Source organism: Strix uralensis, chromosome 5 (genome assembly GCF_047716275.1).
Source record: "Strix uralensis isolate ZFMK-TIS-50842 chromosome 5, bStrUra1, whole genome shotgun sequence".
Taxonomy (NCBI): domain Eukaryota; kingdom Metazoa; phylum Chordata; class Aves; order Strigiformes; family Strigidae; genus Strix; species Strix uralensis.
The window spans coordinates 77,235,754-77,263,704 of record NC_133976.1 but is presented as its reverse complement, the minus strand read 5'-3'; the positions used below and the strand labels follow the sequence as shown (position 1 = coordinate 77,263,704).

The 27,951-nt window shown below is 35.9% G+C and overlaps 1 protein-coding gene across 2 annotated transcripts in view; it reads right to left on the bottom strand.

The window, feature by feature from the left end:
• Positions 1–27,951, bottom strand: part of KDM7A (lysine demethylase 7A) — a 74,101-nt gene that overhangs the window by 30,531 nt on the left and 15,619 nt on the right. For both annotated transcript variants that reach the window (XM_074871818.1, XM_074871819.1), the window contains exons 2-9: positions 16,615–16,700; positions 10,532–10,649; positions 9,507–9,667; positions 7,542–7,683; positions 7,092–7,278; positions 6,260–6,422; positions 2,744–2,831; positions 1,897–2,003 (exon numbers count right to left, since the gene is read on the bottom strand). In XM_074871818.1, the coding sequence (XP_074727919.1) occupies positions 1,897–2,003; positions 2,744–2,831; positions 6,260–6,422; positions 7,092–7,278; positions 7,542–7,683; positions 9,507–9,667; positions 10,532–10,649; positions 16,615–16,700 (1,052 nt within the window). The remainder of the gene's footprint in view (positions 1–1,896; positions 2,004–2,743; positions 2,832–6,259; positions 6,423–7,091; positions 7,279–7,541; positions 7,684–9,506; positions 9,668–10,531; positions 10,650–16,614; positions 16,701–27,951) is intronic.

Genomic DNA, 27,951 nt, shown 5'->3' with positions numbered 1-27,951 from the left:
TGAAGAGACAAAATCAAAATGTTTACGACCCTGATAGAATTTCGTAAGAACCACCAGGAAGATACATTTGTGCTGATTTTGCTTACTGACCTGGGTAACACTTGAGTGCTTACTGCACTCAACATTTTAAAAGATGATCATCATCATTACCTTTCACAACCGAATTACTATCAACCCTTAGTTATAAAACAACAGATTCTGACCAGTAAACACCTAATTCACACGAGTCTTGATGCCAAAGTGCAATATAATCTTCACTCTAGCCATAGAAACCTCAATTTTTATTTTTTATGATGGGATCACAGCATTGTTCTGCAACAAAGTATCTGCTAAGCCATAGATTAAAAATAACATGAGAATAAGTTTCATATCCCTCCCCTAAGACACAAGTCACAAGAGGCTCCTAGTCTATGTACTCAAGGAGTCATGGGATAAAAAGAGGAGTGGGAAGAAGGGGGGAACGAACATGAGACACAACTCATAGTTAGCCAGATGATACAGAAACATATACTGTAGCTCTTCCAGCAGGAATGATCCTATGTCTTCTGACAAGTTTGCAAATTTTAAATATGCAGGACTGAGACCAACCAAAGCAAGCTTTCAAGAAAAAATACTCTTTTCTTGGAAGGAAAAATTTTCTGCAAGTTTGTTCTATTTGTTAAGAATTCTGAGTTGCTTTAGGTTCATCCAGAAGCTTTAAATGCTCATTTAGAAAACAAGGGTTGTTCAATGCCTTCCATTGTTGAAAGCAGATAGATAATTTTCAATAGCTATGACTGTTTTCATATTAGAAAAAAGTTATATGAGATTTTGATCTCTTCCAAAGCAGAAACTGAATTCAGCAGCCTCCTCTGAAGGTTGATTTCTCTCCTTTGAAATGCATCATTTGGAATATGACATTTATTATCAGGATGAAATAGAGCAGGCAGAAGACAAGATATTTGAGGAAAGGAAGGTGAAGTCAGACAGACACTCTCTCAAGCTCAATTACACATGGGTACAGATATAGGAATTACAGGACTAGTTGACGAAGTCTGGAAAGGACCGGCAACTGTCAAAAACAAGAAGCTGTCAAGATGTCTATTGATAAGCACTGATATAAATGATTTAACACAGCTCATAGGAACTGATGCATCTTTCCTACAAAAGCCCTCACAGACACCTTTCCCTTCACAACAAAGAGCAGAAGGTAAGAGGTAGTTTGACTGAAAAGGTCAAAGAAAATGGTAGAAGGGTAAGAAAACCTCTTCATTTAGCTGTGAAGCCACTAAGAAGTAACCCACAGATATGTTAGTGGGATCATTTGGAGAGTCATTTGCTGAAAAAAGGAGAGAAAGGCTATCAAAGGGTACTCAAACATCTTAAATGATATAGAAGAAGCCCGAGTGAGAAACTGATGCCACTGAAGTAAGTCTTCTATCGTTCTTAACAAGGTCTTTTCAGATAATGGCAAATTAATTTTATTTGGCTGGTAGTATAACTGCACTGTGTCAGTATCTCAGATACTCTGTCTTGATAAGCTAGAATATTTTCATTGACCAGATACATCATCAGCACTGGATAAAAATCACTAATTAAACAGTTCAAAGGTTCCAGTAGCATGCTAGAAAATGTTAGTTATATGCATCACCAAGTGCGCTAAGAACCAAGAACTGAGTGCACTAAACCAAGAGCTGCTGGATCTAGAACTGTCACAATGCAGCATTCACTAAAATCTGGTTAAAAAACAACGTGGCTTTAAAAAAAATTAAAAATAGCCAAATCTAGTTTTTCAGCTTAGAAAGTTTCCTTTGTTCACACAACAGCGGTATAATTTTCTCCATTATCAACGAAGAGAGACAAAAATAAAAATAAAAGCAGATACATGTATATCTTTTAAAACAAAACAAGGATTACCTTTCAATGTTTCCAGTAAGTTTTTGGCCACAAACCAACAGATGGCTTCAAAGAAAGGAAATTTGAAAAGATCCGGAGTTTTTAGCCTCTTCTCCATTTCATAACACCTGAATACATAGAAATATTACAGAACATGAATATTTTAATTACCAAATTCATTATTCAATTATGCAATCATTCAAATTGACACAATGTTAAAAATAAAACCCAAAAAAAAAAAAACCATGGCCATGATAAATAAAAGAAGTCAAGTACCACATAGTTAAATCCCAACAAGACCACAGACAAGATTGAACTCTGGTCTCATCCAGGTTCTGACCTTATCAAGTTTGACTGCGGCACTTCTAAGAATAAAGTTGGACTTCATAAAACTAGGATACAAACCCAATGTGTGATCTTTTAACAGATGGAATTTTATCAGGATTCCACTGTAATAAATAAAAACAAAATGTTTAGAAGACAGCTCCACATCTTGGACAAAAACTAAATACAGCTGCCCATAGAGCAATGCTGACTTGAGGACGCTCATTTCAACTCAGTGTCGCACACCTGGGCTTGCTCAGTTTCGTTTTATTCACTTACACTAATCTCCAAAGTAGAGTTTTTCTTTCTTTTTTTTTTTTCTTTTATTCATTTAAATTTTTGCGTACCCTTCATTTTGCTTTTGAAACAAACTTTGCAGAAGTGAAATAAGAGTATGTGCTTGATACATTCTAACTGAAAATGCCACTATTGTCTGTTTGAGAGCCTGTACCGATTTGATCCTGGTTAAGAGCATGAAGAAAAATATCTATTAAAAGATTATCCTGCTAACTGAAGAAAAGGTATAGGAAGATCTGAAACTAACCTGAGCTGCATGCCAATATTGAGGTTGTGCAAAAAGTTTCCTCCAAAAGCCATACAATCCTGAGACGTGAGCACAGCATGAATCCAGCCTAAAATGACAGATTCTAAAACTTAATACATACATATAAATTACTCTAAGACTGTTTTTAAATACACATATAAGTAAAAATGCTGTATCTGAAAACAAAAAAAGCAAACAAATTTGTATTCTGTGCTAGGAACAAGTAATTAAATTTTAACATGTAAATTACAGTGTTTCAGAAATCTAGTCGAACTGTAGTTTTCTGAAGGAGTTAAGATTAATTTTTCACTGAGGGAGGAGGAATGCAAGACCACCAGTGAGTTTTCAAGCAAAAATTCCCAAAAGTTTTCCCTCTAATCAACACAAATAAGCAAGTTGGGAGAGGAAAAATATACTGAACAAAAGATAAAGTCATAAAAATAAAATAGAAATTATATTTGTGTCAATAGTTATATGTTGCTTAAAGTAACTGAGCTGTTTGCACAGCATAAAAAAGTCATATAGTGATACTGAAGTTTCTTAAATAAGAATTCAGAAGTAGTTCCATTAATTATTCTAAATACAGTCATGCTAATTCCAGTGAAATTACGATCAGTTTAAAAGCCAGCCTAGGCACTCTGACTATATAAATTTGTCACATAATTGAAATATTGTCCTTGTGAACTCCACTATTCAACATGGCAAAGCACAGCCAACATTATACTATCAATCTAGCTGATTAGTACTGGATCACTTCAAGTGAGTACACAAAAGAACATATGATATAGCTTCCTGATTAAAAACAGTTACCTTTAAAATTTATACTATGCAGCTTTAATGTAAATAAACTACAAACAGAGTTTCTTCTTTCAAGATTTTTCTGATTTTGCGTGCATACAGATGATCTTTTGACAAAAGATGAGTTGGCCATACGTCTGAAGATTACTTTGTGGTTTGACTGAGTATGTCCAAACACAGGAAGCTCCCCAACTTGAGGCAAGATCAGACCAAATCACTTGCAACTATATATTGCAAACTACCATTAAAACCACGCCCTAATTCAGTTACGAACAACCAGATCTAGTTGTTGTGGTACTACATGTAAAAAGACCTGAAACCTAGCAACTACGCTAAGCAACATGCCTACTATGTAGTCTGGGAAGGAAGCAAGTTACAGAATGGTATATGCGAGAATGTAGAACACAATGGCACATGCAACCTGAAGGGTTTTTTTAATTAATATTGTTCAGTTTTACTTCTGCTCTTTGAGAAGTGCAGGACAAAGAAGATTGCCTTGTATTATCAGCTGCATTTTGCCCTTGGTAATATGGTTTCAATTTTTCACTCTTATCATCATCACAGTAGATTAATACCTCTGACTCCAAGAAATATGTGTACTTCAATCCTTTAAACACACACCTCCCCTGACACTGACAAAACTGACAACAAAGCCTCATCACTGTTGCATCAACACCAAGGATTTTTATGGCATACCTGTATGAACTAAAGGATTTTTTTTTTACATTCCTACTTTCTATTTTTATGCTGTAGTTTTGATCAAGATCTACATAACAAGGCAAGAAAATTTGGTGTAGACCACACATAGAATAGCTTGAATAATATTTAAATAACTCTCAAGAGCCTCCCAGTAGGTGTTATTCATCTACGTGCAAAATTAATTTTAAATCAGAAGTCTACTCTGAATATATTTCAGAGATTATTAAAACAATTAAGACATTCACTAGCATCAGTGCAAGCAGAAACAGCAGAAGTGGTTTTCAATAGAGATCAGGGTTTTTTTAAAGACTTTAATCAGTCTTACAGAATTTCCCAATGTTTAAACACCTGTCCTGGAACCTAGTTTAATTTATTGGTTCTTACACTATATTCCATCATATGTATGGGAATACGCATGTGTGTATACACACATATGTGTATACATGCATTTACATTAAAAAGTATAATTTTATGTGTATACACACACAAATACACGTATACATCAGAAATTATCATTTTATGATACTTTTCTTTTTGGCCACATTACAGTGAGAGCTCAGATTCAGCTGATTACTCGGGAAGCAGAAACTATTTTCAAAATCTATGGGTCACAATAAAAGTTCTTTATTCTGTAATTCTGCATTCTTTGTTCATAGATGCATGACCTTGCACTTAGATAAACAGAAAATTAATGTCACCTCTTGCCAAAAATATATGATTTTAAAAAGCTCTGGGTGTTCAGGAATATTAAGTGCATATATAGCTCCTCACCATGTAGTATTTATTCTGCACAAGCCATGAACTAGAACACTAAATACTAAACCTCACAGGTAGAGAACTGAGCTGTGAGAAAAATGTCGTAGTCTGTCTAGAAAGTCCATGACCGAATAAGGTGCTGAAGATAATCTTTAAGGCTTATTCCAGAAGCAGAATTGTGCACCATTTTCCTTCTCCATGTATTTAAAGCTTCCTCCCCCAACAAAAGGGAAGATAGCACCCAGTACAAATCTTACAAACAAAGTCATAAAAAGTATTTATATGGATGGACTGGAAAAGTGAAAATACAGAAATTAACTGGCACTCACTTTACTAGCAAAATATGGTTTGATCTCTTAAAGACTTCTATATTTATGGTATTTGGGAGTTGGGGGGGGATTGGGGTGGTGTGTTTTGTTTGGAGGATTTTTCTGTGTTTAAATAAAGAAGTTTAATTGTTTTGGTGTTTCTCTTTTCTTAAAAATGTCCTGTAATTTACCAGATGCTATTAGGTGACGTCTACAAGAAACGTTAAAGAAAATCAGAAAAGACCATGCCTCTGCATCATTTTTAAAGGAAGCTGCTAAAACGAATTTATGAAATCTTCAGTTTCATAAACTATATCTACAAATAATTCCTTTTATTAAAAATAAAAGGTTAACATATGAATTCAGTTATATATTATTCACTTTTATTTAGGGGCACTTTCATTTTAATTCAGAGACTCTCTACAGGCTCCACCACAGTTTAGATTTCCTGCTGAGAGAAAACAAAAAATTAAAAAATATCCCAACAAAAACCCCACTCAACTTTTATTTTTAATCCTCTAGCCTACAGCGTAAGAATTTTATGTTATGTTTTTGTAATAATTTTGCCTAGTAAGTCTTACAATATTGAAAAGCTGTAAAAACAAAATTGCATTATAAAACTAAGGTAAGAATTCAGCCTGGATATCTATCAAATGGTGAACAAAGTGTGTTCTATGAATTGGAACTATTTCCCTGATATCAATATTAAGCTTTAATTTGTTGTCTTATAATTGGGTAGTAAACACCCTTTCTTTCCCTAGTAACTGTTATTACTGTCAGGCAATCTAAAAAGCTAATTAATTGTTTTGAAAAGCTAAATTTCAGAATTTTTTATTATTCTCTCTTATCCAAAATTTTAGGAGAAACCAAATGTTGATAACACAATCATTTTAGGATAGTCTTAATTCCTGGTGACTAAACATGCTAAGTCCTAGTAACAAGGGTAAAATCTTACCTGTTGGAACAAATAAAGTGTGTCCTTGCTTCACAACACATTTGTAGCATTTGTCAACCTTGTCCCCAAAATATACTTCACTCTGGGTGACAGATGAACTCCAAGACTCATACAGAGCCAAATTTTCATCAGTGGGCTTGATCAAATAGAATATCTTCTCACCCTATTAAACAAAAATATTAAATAAATAATGTCCTCCCAGAGGCATACTGCAACCTCTGAGTCATTCCTAATGAAGTAACAGATTGACCTAAATGGTAACTATTCCATATTTCTGCTATGGAATGTTAGAGCTTCCTAGCCCCAGTGTTTCACAACCATAATCCACCAAAAGCTTAGTCAATAGCACACTGACTAGTTGGTGTCTTCTGATGTAAAAGAAGCAAACAAACCAACGAAAACTATTCATTGGAGTATAAAAAAATCCCAGCTTTTATAAACAATTCATGGATATGTGCACACATGCCAAATGAGAAAACATAAGATGAAACCACGTTGCCTCTTCTATGATGCATACATGGTCAAAGTTTGTGAGCAGAATAAGAAGTTGAATATGTCAACGATTTTCAATTAATTTTTTCATACTAAAACCTCACTATGCCACCTACCAACCTACTAAAACGATCAGTCAACCAATTACAGTCTAGAAGTCACCAACAACATGCTAAAATAAAAGCATAAAAATGCAACATCAACAATCAATAATTCACTTTCAAACTCCTCCCCCAGCTTTTTAAGCACAAAATTTCATACAGGTGATAATGCCATAGAAGGTGGCTCCACACTGAATAAACTTTGTTTTGCATAGTCATAAATCAAGAAGCCTTCATACCCAGAGAACATGGTACCAAACTGATGTTCCTCCAAAATCGATATGAAAATCAGTATAGCTGTCCTGGACACCCATCAAGCAATACTTCTGAACAAAAGGCTTAGGGAAGACAGAATCATCTGGCCAATAGTTTTCCACCCAGGAAAGCTTTCTGGCAATATCTGGTACTTCCACTAATTCAGACATCCTTTTAAAACAAACAAACAAGAACCATAAATATAATCAAGAGTAAGCACACCTCTTTTTAAATGACAGCTTTACATTTTTGTTTCCTATGAAGTTATTACTTACGAATTAATAAAAATGTTTTATACCCACATTACATCACAGTAGTCGTCTACATAAAATATGCAGCCTCCTATCTTTCCCGCTACAGACATATTCCTACACATACTGTTCAGCTTAGTGAAAACCACTTCCTATGTTCAAGGAATTGAAGTCAATACTCACTTTGTGTCTGAGAATTCCAGGCTGATCACATTCAATACTTTTGGTCGGTCAGGATTTGTGAAATATTTAATATAATTATGGAGCTTCATTTTACTGTCTGCTTGTCTTGCTACATCTATTACATCTATCACTTTGTCGCCACCTGTGAAAAATAGGATGACTTTCTTAAACCTACCACAGATAAAAACAGCCAAGTAAGGTGTTTAAGAGAAATTTTACTTTTTCCCAGCCTTTATCAAAGCATTTCTGCACAAAAACTCCATTACTGTCAGTATTCTCTTGGAACAGAGACAGATCAGTATAAACCAACTTTTTATCAGGTCTAACTTTAATTGCTATAATCAGCAAAGGACAGAACTGAAAACGCTCTAAAAATAAATCCTCTTTTCTGTGGTTAACCAAAAAGAAAAAGAGCAGTACGGAATGACTGCAACTGGTTTTAAAAAAATTGAGTTTGTGGCTGCAATTGGGAAGACTAGATTGAGAAAGTTATCAAGGCAGATCTATTCCTCACTCTTCCTATTAATCACCACCATAGCACTTGAATATTTAACACAAGGGCCACCGGGAATTCTTTACAAATAAATCCTATCGCTCACAGCTTGTAATTCTTAGCAAATTGGAACCAAACTTGAACCCTCCTTATATACATACACAACTTCTAAGCACACAGTAATTTCATTGAGTAATTGTCATGACTGTACCTAATTTCTGAAGACAACAAGGATTGGTTTACATATCACGTATTTTAAAGCAATACATCTGTAGAACTTGACAAGCAAGAAGCAACCTTTAGCCAAGAGACAGGACTAATGACAATGTTATAATAGTCATTGGTTTATGTCCATTTAGTTATACAATGGCCAAATTTGACAATTAATTTTGGAATGCTGGAGTGTATCTAGATGCAATTTTAAAGTAATTATGTTTATAACACACAAGTTCATATCATATTGATAAATTCCAGTTGGAATAGTATTTATTAAGTCTTCCTATTTTTAATTTCAATAATAGAAAGGTAAATCTATGGCATTCCAATTTTTTCTCTAAACTGGAGAACCTGGCACGTTAAAATATATGTATGAGAATGAGAAGATCAATTTTCTCTCTGAATCTGAAGAGGCAGTATTCCAAAATAAAAGATTCAGAAGTACCAAAATTATAATTACACTTTAAAGCAGAACACATTACTGTTTATAATCATCATAATGTTAACAACATTCCATATACCACGTCTTTCCTATATGCTGGTGCCATTGTAAAATGATGGACAGAAAACCTGCTTTCAGCACACATCAGTATATTAGGTTATCACAAGAAGACAGACAAGGCCATATACAGACATCTCAACTGTACTACATGTTGCAGGAAATGCCATGCTGCCATTGGCTCGATCTCTATTTTTCTGTACTGCACACTTACATGAGGTTGAAACAATTACAGACTAACAAGAGATCTGATAAGAAAGAAATGGTCCTCGGGAAGCTCTAGCTCTCCTGCCGAAGGAAGCCAAGGTAGGAAATCTTCCAGGAAGAAAGTTTTAATTCAGAAACGCCAATTTATTGAGCCCAAAACATTGTCTTGCTATATCCTAACCAATGATTAAATTTTATTGATCATAGAGTGATTCATTTAATTCCCACAGAGAACAATCTTAAAAGTCACTACATTTTACTGGTTTACAACATGTAGCAGAAAAGAACCCCAGCATTCCATGTTTCACTTGCACCAAAATTAACATGTTTGAAAGTTAAAAAGTAAGGCTGTACTCCTATCACATATCTACCACACACACACACAAAAAAAGAGAAAGGGAAAAAAAAAACCAAAACAAAAACCGTAGCTTTAATTTTACTCTCTGGTAGTCTTCAATTTAGAATATATATTTAGCATGCTGGAAGCTCTTACAATCATGCAAATATTTATTTTAATTTACAGACAGCAAGTACTCAGAGTGACTCTTACCTACATAGCGTTCCACATCTAAAACGGAGAAAGTTGGCGGAGGAAGTCTGAGCCCCAGACCATCTAATTTAGGAACCATAATGGGAACATCAAACCCATGTTTCTCCAGGTATCTTTGTGTCAACTGGCTTCCATGCATTTTCAAAATGACTTCATCAGCACTGGTGGAAAGAAAGAATGGAGTATTAACAGAAAAGCATCCCGCAAGTACTACTGAAAAAAAAATTATGTCATAGTTTGGGAGAAGACAGATGGAAATAGCTACATCTGAATCCAAAAGAAGTGGACACACTACTAATATACTAAGCATTTAACTAAAAGACAAAGAAAACAACCTAAAGCAGCAAGGAAACATTTACTGTCATGCATAACCTGGGAACTCATAGTCTTTCGATATGACTGAACACAGTAATTGAAAAGGATGGGGAAAAGGAATTCTCAGAGAAGGCATTAAAGTACATTTTGGTAACAACAACAAACTCCTTTAAAGAATTGTAAGTCACTGTTTCGGTAAGCCAATCACAGACAGCTCAGGATGAAAGTACAACCACGTTTCTACACTTTCCTCTAAAGGAAGTGAGGATAGATAGCTCATATAAATGTTTTATGTTATTTGGAATGAAACTGAGGACTATTCCTGGACTAGAGGAATAGACAGACAATATTCTGACAGTTCAGGCACAAAAAAAAAATCAAAACAAAACCCAACCACTCATGCTACTGTCCCCACACCCCCACAAAAATTAACAAATAAAACCCCCAAACTCCCCACACCATCCTGCAGCACTCCCAACAGACAACATAGCCCCCTGCAAAACTGAACAGGGGAAGCTATCCCATGAAAAGGCAAATGTATCCATCTGAAACAGGGATGGGGCAGCAGCGAGGGAATTCTAGAGGAGGAAGTCATCCTCGACCTTAATTTCTGAAGCAGAAAAATGTTAGTTGTGCCCCCCCCAAGACACACTCAGCTGATAATGTTTTCTCTATTTTTTTCACCAAAACGTCTAAGTAAGCTTCAGTACCTTGGGAAAGGGCGAGCCCGCAGCTGTTTAACAAAGGTCCGTGTTCCAGCCTGCACCGGTTTGGAACCATCATCCAACTCTGTGTAGTCATGTCTGTGCCAGTTCCTCCTCTTCTTCACTACAAATTTCAGGAGGATTAAACTTTGAATTAGTTGAATCAAATGGCTCAGATTAGCAGTCATCCCATCAGTGAGTCAGACATGCCTCAATCACATTACTATGATTAACAAACCTTATTGTTTATGCAGGTGACATGCTACCTATCAGTAACGAAATCTTCAGGACACCCGACAGTAATCCTCTATACTTCTATAGCTCCTTCTGTGTGAGTACCTCAGTGCACATTATACACTATTTAAGACTCCATATCCAGTGCAGCAGCCTGAAAGCTGTCCAAATCTAAAAAGTCAGCAACAAAACTAGAAATAGAAATTTAATTTCCTAAAGCTCAGACTTTTTTTCTTTTTTAATAAACAGAAGAATCAAACCTCTTCAAGATCCATAGATTTCATTTTATGTATCAACACAGAATTAACAGGACCTGATCCCCCCATCGTGCTATCTCACCATATGAGCATACCCATATCCAGTCTGATACTATTCACTATCATTTGCTGTTTGAAACCAAACCACCTTTCTTTTATGCATTGCTTATGTCTCCATAACAATTCTGGGCACAAACTGGTTTGGGCAGGTCTCATCTTTACTGCACAAGCACAATACATACAACGCAAGCATTGCACCCCAAAACAATCAACTTCTGAGTGGCTTGAAGCTTTAATGCACCGTTACAGCATATTAATAAAGAACAAAGGATAAATTAATGTTCTATTACAATTTTGGGAATCTGAAACTGATAACTCAATAGCAACTAAACTGCATTTTTACAAGTTCCCTATACTTAAAGGGCCAAGGAAAACGAAAAACTAGACATTCTCACAAAAACTGTTGTGTTGGTCTCCCCATGACAAATGACAAATATGCAAATGAGGAAAAAACTATTTTTATAGAATCATAGAATGATTTGGGTTGGAATGGACCTTTAAAGATCACTAGTCCAACCTCCATGCCATAGGCAGGGACACCTTCCACTAGATCAGGTTGCTCAAAGCCCCGTCCAACCTGAGTTTGAACACTTCTGGCGACGGGACATCTACAACTTCTCTGGGCAACCGGTTCCGGTGTCTCACCACCCTCATTGTAAAATACTTCTTCCTTATATCCAATCTAAACCTAGCCTCTTTCACTTTAAAACTGTTACCCCTCGTCCTGTCACTACAAGCCTTGGTAAAAAGTCGTCTTTCTTATAAGCCCCCTCTATATATTGAAAGGCTGTATTTTAGAATGTTGTAAGCTGTATGCAGCTTCCCCATTTGAATTTTTTGTTCATAAGTGAAGCAGAGGACAAAGTGACTTATGATATGGTAAACTTACCACCTGTCTTCAAATTTTCATTATTTCATGACAAATTATTTCATAATAGATATTTAATTAATTCATCTTCATTTACCACTCGTTTTGTATCTTCATTTATAAAGAACACAAGCTTACTGCTTTGAAAGGAAGCCCTTGATTGTGTCACCTATTTGTTAGCAAAATGAACTTTGCAGCACTTTCTCTCTATACAAATAAACCTGCATCTCTTGTCCTCAAACATTCAACAGGCTGAGAAGCTCTTAAATTCCCAACAGGTGCCTCAGCAAAAAGGACCGCCACCTCATCTGGGAAAGAAACTCCAACAGTGCTGAACTTCATACCTTTCTATTGACTTACCAGTACATCATTTACCACGCTAAGAAACATACTACGGCTACAGTAATTTTTAGGTTGCGTTTCAGTTTTTCCTAAAAGAGCCGAACTCTGGTCCACAGCATTAGATAGTCGCTGCTGGATGACTGCCCCAGAAAGATATACTGAGAGCAGATCTATAATTTAACCACTAATACAAAGGCAGAAATTTAGTTACATCTGCTAAGGAAACCCAGAAGAGGGAAAAGCTACTGTTACTTGTCAACACAAATGACGTTTTACAGGCATATACAAAACAGTAATGCAAATACAACACCCAGCTAAACAACTATATTAATACAAATTTGAACTTTATGGAAGAGATCATCCTTAAGTTTACCAAAGTCATGATGCACTCAAAATCTAAAAAAGTGCTACTGAAAACACAGCTAACAGTAACAGGAAGCTAAGGATTTCAGAGAGGGGAAAAAAAGTAGTTTCTAAAAAGAAAAAATAAATGCTGCTTATCCAGAAAGAACAGTTGGTTATATAGGAATAACTGATATCTTACAGTCATTACACGTAAGAGGTAATTATTCCTACTGATAAGCTGTTTCCTACAGGCGTGACAAAACGTACCCTTTAGAAGACATTTAAGAGAATAAACTGACATTTATAGCTATTTGCTAACCTGAAAACCAGTGCTGAAGAGCCTGCTTAATGAGACAACTATCCAAATACAGTAAAACTTCATAAATAATGAAGCCAGGTTTATTAAGTTTTCAAAGCTATTTTCACAGTCATAAATAATAATATAAGAAATTAGTGGCTAATACTAATTTGCAACAGAGTAGTTTCTCATAAATTCACTGCTGTTATAACAGGTCATTAAAATTGTAAGATGATACAACCGCTTAAGAGATTTTATAGCACAGAACCAACTTTTAAAAATCTGTCTTTCCAATACTTAAAAATCAGAAATCAAAGTAATTCTTTTACTTAGTACTTGGCAATGTACATCATCCTTCCAATAAGTAAGAGAACACCAAAGAACAGAAAACAGTAACGAAAACTTTTTCCACTTACGTATCTCTTAATTCTATAGCTTCTATAACCCCTTAAAACATTACAATAACAGTTGCAAGAAAAATAATTTAACTGAAAGGATCCTCACGCTCAAATTAAAGAAAAAACCCTACATAAGTTGCAATGCACATATATAACACCTTCCCTTCCCAATCACTCCAAACTAGTGGAAGGAACTAGCGTTCACCCTTGCTGTTCCTGAAAGCTGAGGCACAACCCGCTGTGACAACCCTAAAAATACACACACTAAAAGTATACTAGACAGTTGCAGGGGGGTTGAGAAAAGGGAAGGAGTATGCTGGCAGTTTTTGTGAAAAGTAAGCAGAAAGCTATTTTCAAATTACATTCCTTACACACTAAAAACAATGGCCCAGTAACTGTACCTACTTTAGGCAAAGACTATTCCCTGTCTTCTCACACTACTAGTCTGTCTCAGAGGGCACATGCTGGACTTCAAATGCGGACTGTACATCTGTACAATGAGGCCCCAAGTCTTGGAAGTGGTCCTCTAGGTGATTCCCAGTGACCAAAACAGCAAGAGAAATGTTAGCATAGGAAGATTGAAAAATTTTAAGGAGCATACAGTAAATCACCACTTCTAAGGTCTGGCACATCATCTCATATTGTCAACTCAGACCAAACACTGGCATTACTAACACAGTCAAAAAAATAGGTGGGAGGGTATTTACAGAATTTGAGAAGGTAAAACCAGATTAAGAAAGTAATGCCCTGACAACCACAGTCCTGTTAACATTTACTGCACCTCGTGTTCTCTTAAAGCTCTGGATTCTAGAGTCTGGTGACAGACCTGACTCCCAACACTCATGCAAAGAGAGCATTTTCAGACTTAAGGATCACTGAGAAAACTTTGAAAATAACAAAATATAGTATGTCGACTCTAAACCAAATAAGCTAATAAAACTTCATAGTGTATTACTGGTTTTTTAAAATGCTCTCTTTTTTTTAAATTATTTAGCATTTTAGGATTATTTAGCATGTCATACACATGACCACTTACTAAAGGTCTCGTAAAACTGTTGCTCTTCCAAATCAAGAGGATTTTTTTTTTTTTTTAAATACAAGAAGAAATTGATTGGTTAATTTGATCTTCACATCTAACTATGCAGTAGCTTTCTTTTCATTATTGGAACTTTTACATAAATAATTTTGTAGGATACTGAAAGTAACCATCCATTTGGTAGCATGAAGTATGTGTTTCTTGCATATTTTTAGTACATTTTTTGCACTACATCTTTTGATTAGATGGGATTATACACACGTGTCTGCTGAAATCACAGATATACGTGCCCTCTTAAACAGCTGAATTTTTGTCTCTTTCAAAACTCATTTAGACAAAGGGATTTTAGAATACAAAGCTGTAAATAAAAATGCTTTTTTTACTTACATAATTTCATATGACTGAAGCACTCTGGAGCACTGCTGCAACACCTGAAGTCATGAGACATTATCAGTCTCTCTAAACGCTAAAGTAAGAGGAGCGCAAACCACTGACAGTTTAGCTGAGAACAATTAATAAAATTCCAGGTGAAGACATATTTCAATATATCACCTCTGCTTGGGTTGATAAGTGACATGTCTGAAGCTTCTTCTAAATCTAGATGATCTACTTACTTGAGGCAATATGAAGTAATAAGGATAATTTTTACCGCAGATTTTTGTATTTTGAAAAGACTTTCAACACAAAAATCACTATCTTACTGTCAAATTGCTGCAGGTGAGACAGAGTTTGCATTAGAGCTAGCAGACTGCATTAAAAGAAAGGTTATCCACAGGCATCACAGTGACGCATACTACTTCTCTCAAATCAAGAAAAGAAAAAAGTTCCAAATTTAGTAGTTTATTATTTTGGAAGTCCAATATGATCCCCTACTTCTCCTCCTCCTAGTCCCTCCATTCCACAGAAACAACAGGGAGAAAAGTAGGGAAAGAAATGGCTGTTATTTGTATTCTGATTTACAGGAGAGACAAGATTTTTAACTGAAGATAACAACCTGAATACTAAAAACTACAAGCATGTAAAACGTCATTTACCTTACCTTTTAGTCCCTAACCTAAGAGTAGCTAACCCTGAACTCACATACTATACAAGATACATATCATGCAATATACATTAATTACATCAATAAGTGACGCTTTATCACTTTGTTCATACTCCACAAGAGGAGGCTGCAGTGATTTTAAACTAATTTCTAAATGGTAAAGTAAATTCAGCTTTGAAAAGATTCTAGATCTTAAGTTGTTGCTGACTATAAATCACTATGTGGTCTTCAAGAAAAAAAAAAAAACAAAACATGCACTAGAAAACACAAATGACCATGACTTACTGCTTGGAGGTTAAAGATACACCATGTATATAAACATTTTCCAGGTTTAAACATGGAAACTTAATTCACTGATGGAGAGGTGAAATTCATTTTTACACTGTTTCCTTTTGAGAACAGAAGTCATAGGCAAAAATCTAGGGAGTCGGATAAAGCAGGATCCTGTCAGTAGTTACAGAAAGACAAAAACTGTTCTGTTTTCCACTGCAGATCTCTACAGCAAATTTATCTACTGAAAGAAGAACCAAAGAAGAGGTGTCTCTTGCTGCTCTGTTCCACAGACTTCTGGCAAAAAAAACCTGCATGAGGACCTTGGTGGAAACTTGTTTATAAATCAGAAACCTGAAATTTGGAGCTGTGTAACTCTCAAGGATATAAATAGGAAAAAAACAAAACAAAACAAACACCCACCGGAAGTTCATATTCTCAGATTTCACTGGACTGTTGTGGCATATAGCCTACAAACACCAAGAAAGGTAAAACTGCTAACTCCTACATTTTCTCAAAGTTGCCTTCCCAGCTATTAGAATTTTAACGATTAAAATATAGGAACCTTAAGCTATCTTTTGGATTTTCCCTTTTTTTTAAAAAAATAAAAACGCATACCATGATTCCCTGATTTTCAATCTCCCACTCTCTGTTAACTCCAGATTTTTTTCTTCTAACTCTGTGCACTTTGATTTCTCTAATCTATAGCAGTGGCTTATATTTTATTCTATCTACATCTGCAGATCAAGGAACCTTTCAGGATGGTTTGTTTGTTTTGTGGGGGGGGTTTTTTATCATCTCAGAGTTAGTCATGTAGAACCAGTACCTTCTAAATAATCAAACTCATCTTGAATGTTCTTCTGAACAGTCTTTTTCAATTGTACATGGAGAGAAGAGAGACTGGAAGTGTAAAATAAAGTTTGAATAACCCATACTTACTTAAAGAAGGTCCATGGAGAATTGCACAGTTGGGACAATGGTATAGATCAATGTCAACAGCATGGTGCTCCTCTACCCCAACACAGCTGGAATAATATTTTTTAAATGTTAATGAGGATACATGCAAGATTTATTTTTCAAGCTAAAATATAATTAAATCTTAAATTTCTACAAGAACATGCTTAATCTACAAAATTGTAATGAGATAGCAAATTATCTCAACTACTGGGTTGCCACATAAATTCTGAGTAATAATTTATCACTGAACAGAGAATGCCATTTAAAAAAAAAAAGTAAACAGAATCAAATTTCTTTAAAAATGATTCCACAATATATACCGTTACCCGTCAACACCCCAAGAGGCTTTGATCCTAATTATAGAAAACAGTTTATGCAAAATCATTCAAGCAATTTTCATTATAGAAGTTACGATTTCAAAAAAATTCTGGTCTGTGTGCTGCTGATTTATAGAAGATCACAGATGGGGGCGGGGGGGGGGGGGTGTGTGTCTGTTTTTTTCCTGCAAAAAGCACATAACTGACTCCCACTCCCCAAGACAAATCAATGAAGAATGCTTTCATATCCTTCCTGAAATCTTTACACTACTAGTACTAGCTATGTAAGTTACACAAGCAACCAGTGTTTTTGTTTCAAAATAGCAACAAGTATTTCAAAGAGCACTTGAGAGATGTAATGTTTTCCCTGTGCACATTTTTTCCCAGATAAAACAGTCAAAGTGGGATTAAAGTTTAAGATCTTTATAATAGTCATGACAAAGCATCTACAATGGTGTATATCTAAATAACACAATTTTTAGTCAAAATTAAGTACATTTTCTCAGAGGTTGAAACACTAGAGGTTAATTGGAGATGATGTGCTTTCGCACAAAGTTTTCAAGGAAAAAAAAATCCCTACTTGCTGGTAGAATCTGAATTCTGGCAGAGTTCTTTCAGAAGTTCATTGACACTTACAAAATTGCTGACTTTATAACACAGAAGCAATACTACAAAATTGAACCTTTACACCAAAATTAGGTATTTATACTCAATGCATTCTAGTAACAGGAGAACTTGAGCAGTGATGGATTCAGGTAATCCATTTCATATCAAAAGTCTAATGACAGTTCAAACACTGACGCTTTGAAATGATCCAGCTACACGAAGTCTTTTCCCTAGCAATCTAGTGCCAAAACTGCTGACATGCTCCAGTAAGTGTCAGTACATGCTGCCAAAACAATACACTAAGCAGTCTAGCATTCAAAGCACACCAAAAAACAAATCAAATCTGAAACTGAAGAGCATCTCCCGTGTCACTACCAATAAATACACCATTCTGAATTCTCTGTAAGCAGATTCAGCTGGTTCTTCTACTTCTCCATTCGCTACATACCACATGAAATTTAGAAACTGTATAGCTTTTTTATATACATACTATTTTAAAATCTAAACACAAAACTCAGCTGCCACAGTTCATCACAATTCTTGCAATATTTAGTATCTGTTTTAAGACCACAACTACAGGAATTGTTATTACATGAAAATTCAGCTGACATATAAACAAAAAGGAAGGCAGAAGCAGTCTTTAAAAATGCATGTCCCATTTCCTTCTGCTTGTGTTCTCTCTCTTTTTATAGAATAGATGAGTGACTCATAATCCTATGTATTATAAGAAAACTGTTTTAAAATGTACACTCTAAAAGCCCCAAATGAGAAGGCTGGTTTTATACATCCTCAGGAATCCATCCTATTATTTTAGCTAAATTTCTGAATTTTGAACAGCTAAAGATATTTATGTTGGACTATCTTGATCAATTTTGCACAATTACTCAGTGAAACACAGTACTCCATGGGAAAACTTCACTTACTCCCTTTCCTTTTTCTTGGCATTTACCCGATACATTCATTGCCATAATCCCAGATTATCTTGCTGACTAACAGGAAGAACTTGGCATCAAGGTAAACACACAATCAAGTTTTGACAACTGTCATATTCTGGTTAAGAATGTTAATTTTATTGTCTCTTACAGAATGTTACAGATAGCCTGAAAAAAAGCAAAAATTCTGTTAAGTACTAAACACTTTCTCTGACTTGATTAATTCCATAACCTTTCATGGGGCTGTGTGTACAGAGGCAGCAGGCAACACTGGAACGGTATTAGAATAGCTAGAATAGCCATTCAATAAAGAAAGCAAACATTTTCAGTCTACTATTTATGCTCTAAACTCAGGACTGGAAAGGCAAAACACTAACTGGGAGATACTGGAAGTGAACCTAGTAGCAGACACCTGACTGATGCAAAAGGCAAATGAGGTGCCAACATCTGCAAGAACAAGCGTTGCCAAGGAATGCCACAGAGCATATCAATCACATACAGCACCATTACAAGTCACTTTTCCTGAATCCCTTCCTCCAACGTACACAGATGAATCTGACATTAATCATTCTGGCTACTAGTAAGCAATCAATCACTGAGGTAAGTGCAACTTCAGACCTCAAGCATCAAAGCAAGGTCACCAAGAGGTAGCAGAAACCCTGAAAAGCATTAACATACTCAAACACAGTAACACTCTCAATCCACTGATGTCTTTCCGAATGAAATATCATTATTACCCTTCACCTCACCATCCATTTGGGCTGACATGTCTTTAGTATATATTACCTAGTTTCTGAATTGCTCATCTCCTGCAGGGAGGCTGTAGACTTATCCTCAGGAATGGTGAAAAGTTCACAGTATTACAAAATAAAAAATAAAATACAATACAATAATAGTAAAAAAAAAATGCCACAACTGTAGGAGACTATGCAAAAATACATTTCTAATTCTGCTCATGAAGTTTGAAGGCTTGAACAGGCCCAATTTTACTTGAAAGGGTTCTAGATGCTGTAGCAGTGTAGAAAAATTTAGTTAAAATAGCCTCCATGATATCAGCCTCTGAGTGGTCAAACTTTCATAACTTCCCTGAGGTGTCTAGTATCAAGGTGAGGTCAGGAAGAGGTAGTAGAAGAATCAGGGAAGTGCTAAGCTTTTTCACATACAAGAACAAGCCCATCCCTGGGCAAGAAATCCCTTGCCACTCAAAGTTCGAGCAACCAATGCTTCAGACTTAAATCTCACTAGCAGGTGAATGTTTCTGATTTAGTCTCAACTTTCCATTTGATTATTATATTTGTAGCTATGTAAAAGGAGCAAGTATAAATCAAAAAGAATCAGAAGACAACTAACATATCTGATAGATACCAATGGATCTCTGCTTTTCCTGTAGAGAGAAAATAAGTCTTCTTTCATAGGGGAAAAAAAAAAGTCCTGCAGAGGCTGTTCTCTATTGCAGCATTGCTATTATTTTAGAATTTAAGAGATAAGGTGAATACGGATAACTCAGTATGACGGATTCAACAACTACTTCACAATTATGTTGGAATGCCTTGTACAAGGAGTTCGCAGAAGTCCAAAACATTTACAGGAAGCATTATTCCTGAAGACTGCACAGCTGTACATAGTAAGCTACCTAAGGCACCTGGCATCTCTTCTGTCCTACAACAGAGCAACATTGTGAACAAGTATTGGATTCATGTCAGTCACCACACAGGCTGCTGCACCTGCCAAATCTAATACCTGCTTCATCTCCATCCAGTCTGGCTTTTCTCTTCCCTACTTCTGATGTTATCAAGCACGACCACAACATCTTAGAAATCATTTAACTGCCTCTGTTGGTATGACTGAAAGAATTCTGGTTTAAGAAAAAAAATCCAAAGCACTCTTAATTCAAAGCCTTATTTTTGGTGTCCTTAAAGGGACATGACTACTTGAAAAGCTATTTTATCTTATTAAATCAAGCAGTGTATATACTTTGCCATTATATAAAATTCCAAGTATAAAAGGGAACGATTACACACGTAGCACTACAAAAGTCAAGGTATGAGCAAAGTTTGGATGTTCATTTTCCAAATATAATTGTCACAGCTGAAGAGACTAACAGGCCAGATTATCAACTGTCAGCAAGATACTCCTACTAGGAAATTTCTGAGATTTCCTGTATATAAGGCATACTGAAAATATAAATCTTGAAAAGTGAGAGATGTAAGCAATTCTCGATGATGTAATAAAAGGACTGCAGAAAACAGATGGATCATTCTCAACATACAAGAACAAGTTAATTTGTTGAGAAGCTGGGTCGTACACAGGAGACCATCCTCTTGGACTGCGTCTCCTGTTCCTTTCCCCCATCGCTTCAATTCCATAAGCTCCTTTTTCACCTCTTTCAGTAGCATGTGAAAAACAATCTAATAAGACTCTCCTTCCTAGATGTAACTGCACTTCTTATGAAGTTTCCCACAGTAGCTTCCACTTCTCTCAACACCAGCATGACACTTTGTACCTATAAGCTTCACCTAGCAGATGATGAAACGTGACAGGCCATCACAGGAACGTCTACTGCTTCAACAGATATTGTTAGATAGATATTGTTTTACAATCAGATATTGATTTACAGCTCAAAATTCAGCCAAAGTTTTTTTTCAGCCACTTACTTTCTTCTTGAAAACAAAGTTCAGGCCCAAAGACCTCTTGGTTTTCCACAGTCTGACCTGAACAGTTGGCATTTTTTGCTCTCATTGTGCAGCAAAAATAGAGGTTCAGGACTCATGCTAGCATGTTTAATTAGGCACAATACCATGCATCTTTTCCAAGCTATAAAATTACTGAAAATTACATTTTCCAAGATCCCCCTATGTTCTCCCTGAATAAACACCATGGGTAAAGTTCTTTTTCTTTCTCTACTATCCTATATCTGAACAAGAACTCAGTACATCCTCTTCTTCAAGTTTACCCTTGCATCAGGCACCCACAACCTTTCCTTGATGTGCCTCAGAGTACTGCAGGGTTTATCCATAAAAGGAGAAAAAAGCACGTCTTGACATCCAGTAGGGAAAAAAAAAAAAAAAAAAAAAAAATCAACGAAAGTCCTGGAACAGTGGAAAAGTACTAGGGGTATTAGAGCATGTTCCCTGTTACTAGGAATGCAGGGCTATAGGCAATTACTAGGGGTATAGGCATGTTTCCTACTATCAGATAGCGCAGATCCCCCAAATCCTTTTTAAATTTCCAGTTATCCACAGAACAGCTGAGAAGATATATAGATAGTGAGTCCCTACTGTGTCTTAACAAGGATGAGGAAAGGAATAAGTAAATTCTAGAGGTAGCAAAGATTTATTAGTAACAGGACAGCCTTAATTGTCCAAAACCTGAAGGCACTATCACAGGGTACAGTTTCAAATAATATTAAACTGAGTGTAGGTGTTGCTGCTGAAAAACGTTCCCACCCTCTTTGCTCCAACTGTCTGACCATGGACTTCCATTGCTTCTCTCACCAGATCTAAATCATCAGGCAGCCACATGACAAGCCAATCCAAAGGAAAAAAAAATGAACTACCACCGCTCACTTTTTCACATAAGCTTCAGAAACCCTAACAGTAAGATTCCTAGAAATAAAAAATAAATAAAATGGTACATGTTACCATTATATGCAGTTATTTACCAAATATATAACTTAATGTTATTTTCAAGACATGATGTTTGAAAATATTCTGTTATCTCTACACTATTTTGTCTTTCCAAAACTGATTGCTAAACAACAGGAAAGCGATGCCTGTTTAGCAATCTTATGCCAACAATATACACAATATGAGAGACTGACATTTGCCTTTTTAGCATCAGGTCTTATTACTGAATTCCAAATCATCAGAGATGAGAGATATTTCTACTAATATACTGAGCAAAGAACTCTGTAAGTGGTAAGCAAGTATTATAGCAAACTTTTCAGTTTACCTGTAACAAGGCCTGCAATTGCTACTTTCAGTCCCGAGTGTAACAAAGCCCAAAATACCATTGCATTTATTGTCAAATTAACTACCAAGCTTGCAAGTTATGCAAAGAACAGCTTCTCCTACTCCATCCACAGAATGCAAAGAAAAGCTTGGGCTAGGAAGTCAATTTGGCAAATTCTAAGGAATTCTGGTTAGTCATTTAATTCACGCCTGTTCTTTCCAAGTGGGAAAAGGATGCCAAGTAGGCAATATTTACAGGTTAAAACAATGGAAGTACTAAAGAGGTCACTGCCACAACCAAATAGTCACATCTGCCACTCATTCAGGAACAATATTAAAATACTTAATTAGGAATAGAAACACAAAGTCATAGTGTGACAATACTGTTGACAGACTATATACCATCCCAAGTGCAGAAACAGCTAAAAAATGAAATTTATTTGAAGGAGAGTCTAAAACTTAAAATAAATGCAGTGAGCTTTAAAAATCTGAACTTCAAGTGCCAGCTAGAATTTTTTTTTCCCCCCTCTCTTCAAAATGCATGCAGTTATACCAAAGGAATAAAACTGACCAAAAAAACCAAAGCAACATGGGAAAGTGCAAGGAACCACCAGCTATCTCTTAGTCTTATTGTGATTAAGCATGGTAACAATTCTGGAATCATAATACTAGTAATTTTAGGCTTACAAGGATTTACTTTGGCAAATAAATAAAGAAGTAACAAGCTTCTATACACTAGATATAGAACCATACTGCCTTAAGATAAATTACAGAATACCCAACAAAAATATTTCAGCTTTTGTTTTTGCCATATTCACTTTCCAAAACAAAATACCTTGTAAAAAGCAATGACTGGTATAAACACAACTGAAATGGCATGCACAAATACACTTTTTTTAAAAAAAAAATTAAAAATAGAAAAACAAAACAAAATGTTTATCTGTAGCAAATAGTCCCCTCTCTCAAAGCTACCAATTTTCTCCAGAAAAAAAAAAACCAAGCCTTTTAGTAGATATTCACTCACACACATTCCACCAAGCAAGTTCTTAAGGACAGAAAATTTACATATAAGGCCAACTCTCAAAGTACACTAACTTATTCAATATTGCATCATCCTACAACACACATAAGAATCCCAAGAATAACAATGCTGCATGCCATAATACACATAAAACTCTGACCTTCGATTGCTCAGAGGCATCTGTTCTGACACTTCCAAAGTCCTAAGAGATCTGAGTCCACTTTAGATTACCCATCACATCTCACACTAAAGACATAAATGTTTATTACATAAGTTTAGATTTCCATAATGTAATTGATCCCTATTGCTTCTAAATTATGTAATATTTCTCCGAAATTAGGTATTGTAATAACACAAACACGCAGACAGGTATATGACCTATTTTAATTTCCAAAGGCTCAGACTTCCTGGACCTCCAGAAATAAAATGCAAAGTTTGATAGCTATACTAGTGCTGTTCTTGCAGAAGACACCTTTAACGGCAATACTCATGCACATTTTTCCATTGAGAAAGAATATCAGTACATGTAATTTCTCTCTCAAGTAACAGTGCTTTTCACTGCCTCAAAGCAGAGAGGATAAAATAAATAAAACCAGTATGTGACATCTTGTCAAAGAAAGCTCAACTCCACAGAATGAATTCTCAAAAATAGAAATCTAAGAGGAAAATTATGATCAATGGAACAAAGCTATTGAGTTACATAATGATATAGGTTCAGTTACAGATACAACAAAACCTTCTACCTACATTTAGAGATGTGGCCGTGTATTCAACATAATCACCATGGTACCCAAAATCCCAGGGAAACAACATTGACATACATTATTTGGACTCTGATTCTTCCATTCTGTAATTCCAGTCCAGTCTGAAAATGAGTTGATACGTTTTTGAAACTGAACACATGCCTTTTTGCAAGATCTGGATTTTAAGTATAGTTATCGTTCATTTTATTGAAATTGCTACAATGAAATTAAGAGCGAAAGGGCCATTACTTTTACAAAATATTTTGACAAATGACTATTTGGTATAATCAGCATTATCTTCTAATCATCTACATCTATGAAAAGATTGTGTGCGGAGCTGATTTTCTATACAATTATTTCATGCAACTATTAGGAATTTAAGCAAAATGTAAAATGACTGTTCAAACTGCAGTCAAAAGTAGTACATGCTCAGGAAATCAGAAGAGCTTTATGTACAAAAATACACATTGAAGTCAAACAACCTTTTGTCACTACAAGGTAAGACTGTTAGGAAGAGACACAGAGTCCAGCGTAATCCATTACAGCATCGACCATAATGGATTACGTGTAGCAGTTTTACGAGAAGTACTTTTCCTAATGATGATTTCCTGACAAGGCCAAGTTAACATCACCAAAGTATTTCTGACATATTCCTTCCGTTTAGTATCATCTATTAAGCACATACCCAATTCCTCCCACTTCCCTATGCCAGCTGAGATTCCTACTTAATTCTTCCCAACCAGACTAATTGCATCAAGCTGCTTTAAAAGAGTATTTACAATTAATTTTTGTCCCTGTCCTTTTAAAATCATTGTTTTACAGAAATGAATGTCTGAAGGAGTCTAGATCTTTCAGCATAGATTTTAGCAAAATAAGCTGCCTCGAGAATATCAGCAAAACAACATTTAAGAAAACTACAGCAGACCTCAAAACTAAAGAGCATGTCAGTGAGAGCAGAGAAGGCATTTTAAAAGGCAACAGTGATAGCTGAAGGCCTTATTTCAGTGTGAAACTGATGAGATAAACCAGGATGATACCAGCAACTGAATCAAGACATAAGATTTATAGGCAAGAAAGAAAAAAATGTACATCAATCTGACCCAAAGAAAATTTTTGTAGGACTTTAAAACCACTAATCAGTGTAACCCTTCACATATGAAGAACTCTGCTCGGGAATTCAGAAAGACTCTCTGTAGCAGTTCAGACTCCCATCTTTCTCCACTCAGTTTCCCAGTGTGCCCAGACTGACACACCAAAGGAAAGGAGAAACAATAGCCCAATCTTACTTCAGGCACTGTATCTTAGAGTTGCAAATGCTGGAAGCATGTTGAAATAAATGAGAGCTATCCTGTCCTTCCCACAACTGATGCAGGAAAAAGAATTAACATTGGATTTCTAGTAATTCTAGGAATACCAGAGTCTCAATTTATCTGACCACAGCCAACATGAATTTTAGTTCTCATTACAATGCAAAGTCTGTAACAGCTCTGTTTTCCTATTAGGTAGCATGGGCCATACATACACAGAAGAATACAAGTATTTAGTTATTTGGTTCAAAGAGAGAGGGCATTGGAAGGAGAAGAAAGAAGACAGAAATTAACTGTCTCCCTATACACTGATGACAAAGGTTTTCTAAGTCTTTAAGAAAGCTTTTCAGTGATGTATTTTTATCTCCTCAAGACTCCAAGCCAACAAAAGCTCACCTCTTCCCCTCTAAGATATTCCAGAGCCTAGTAAAAGACATGTAACTGCATCTTATTTACGTAATTTGCCTTATTTCAATTCCCAGTCAGGGTTATTCTGTTATAATTGTGCTTACAAATGAGAAAAGGAAAAAAAAAGAATCCATAACTTACAACCAAGCAAAAAAAAAAGTATTTTAAAACAATACGTTCAAACTACAGAGGTTTTAAAGGCAGAACCAACAATCTGTCTGAATTTATGAAAAGAAAAACAAACAAAAAACCCCAACAAAACCAAACCACAAAATCTTCAACCCATTTAAACCAGCTGCCATAGCTATCTTGAAAGAGACATCTTAACTGAGTGCCTGTGTGTGGTTGTATTCTACCCATGAATAAACTACTATCCAAAATTACTACCATTATTTCCACAGCAGAAAAAGAGGAAGAAATAGGCTAAGCTCTACTACAGTGATTACAAGAGGGTGGAAAAGGGAAGTCAGTATACAGCTTAATTAAACCTTCACACATTCAGGAATAAAACTGTGACAACTGTAATACAAATGAAGGCCACCCCTCTTCCTGAATGAAGATATAAAAAATTAAATTTAAATAAGCTTTTTTTTGTTATATATTGCCTATGCACATTTGCTTGCCTCAAGTTTTACGTTCTTAGTTTTTTTCTTAATCTTTCTCAGTGCCAGCTTGCACACAGACTCCTGTTAATTACCACTCTGTCTCTAGCCATCTTAATGAAGCATTGCATATGATGTGGTTTTAAGAATTATTGGTGTCCCAAGTCCTCTGACCACAATCAACATGAATTTCAGTTCCAGTTCAGTTTCCTATTAGGTAGCAAGGACCTTTTGTACATAGAATAGACATACTAGTTACTTGTTTCTAAGAGAGAGAGCATTGGAAGGGGAGGAAAGAAGAGAGAAATCAACTGAGTCAAACACACAAACAGCCTATGAAGAGAAACTGAGGTTTAACTCAAAATGACAGACAAATCTTAGGAAGCAATGACATGATACAGCTCGCGTTGATCTAACAGCTTGCAGCCACTGGAAGAGGCAGGTTACTCATTCCCTCCCAAGCAAGCACTCCCATTCCCCTTCCCTGCAATGGCCCTGGTACCTGTCTGGTTACAAGGCAACCTGTTTTCACTCACTTATCTGACAGAAACTAACCTAGCCAGTTTTTTGCCTGTTTACCAAGTTATCTTACAGCACAGTCGGACACCTATCAGAGCCAATCCATGAGGGAGTGGGACTATGTAACCTGGAGAGAGGGATACAAGAAGTAGGACTGCCCCTTCTGGCAACGCAAGTCCGTGGATCCAGTCAGGCCTAGTGTTGAACTTCACCCTTCATTATTCACTAATACTCAGAACTACTCTGATCTAACAGATAAACTGCCAATAGCTTACCAATTAGATTGCAGGGAACATCGCTCCCTGCATCTGGAAAACTTGTTAGAATTTAATCATATACCCTGCACAACATCAAAAAAGACCTTCCTAAATCCAAGAGATGCATACACTGGCACTAGGATGCTGTAAGTGAACCAAGGTGTTTTATATGGCACAGCATTAAAGATGGTCTTAGTCCGACTGCCTTTAGGTATCCCTATCCTCCTTTGATGAAATGTTGAGTTTTATCAGTTCCTTGAGACTTCCTTGCTCCAGCTGCAAGAGTAGCTGAGGCAAGTACCAGGCAGATGTATGGCTTCATGCCACTACCAATATGTTATTTGCCTACAAAACATTCTTTCCAGTAATTCACTGAAATACAGCAGTAACTATAACAGATCAGAAAAAACAAACAAGTAACCCAAACAGTTTGAAAGCTGCATTTCTAAACCACATCAAACACAGCTTCCATAAAGCAGGACAAGATCAGAACGACAAATTTTCAGGTAGGTTTTTACCTCCTAGTTTGAAAGAAACATGATAACCATCCTGAAGTGCTCTTAATAAAAGAAGTATCACTTTATGCCAGCTTTTAGGGAAACAAGACAATGTTTGGGGGTTATTTTTTAGAGACTGAAGAGAAAAAACTCACTAATG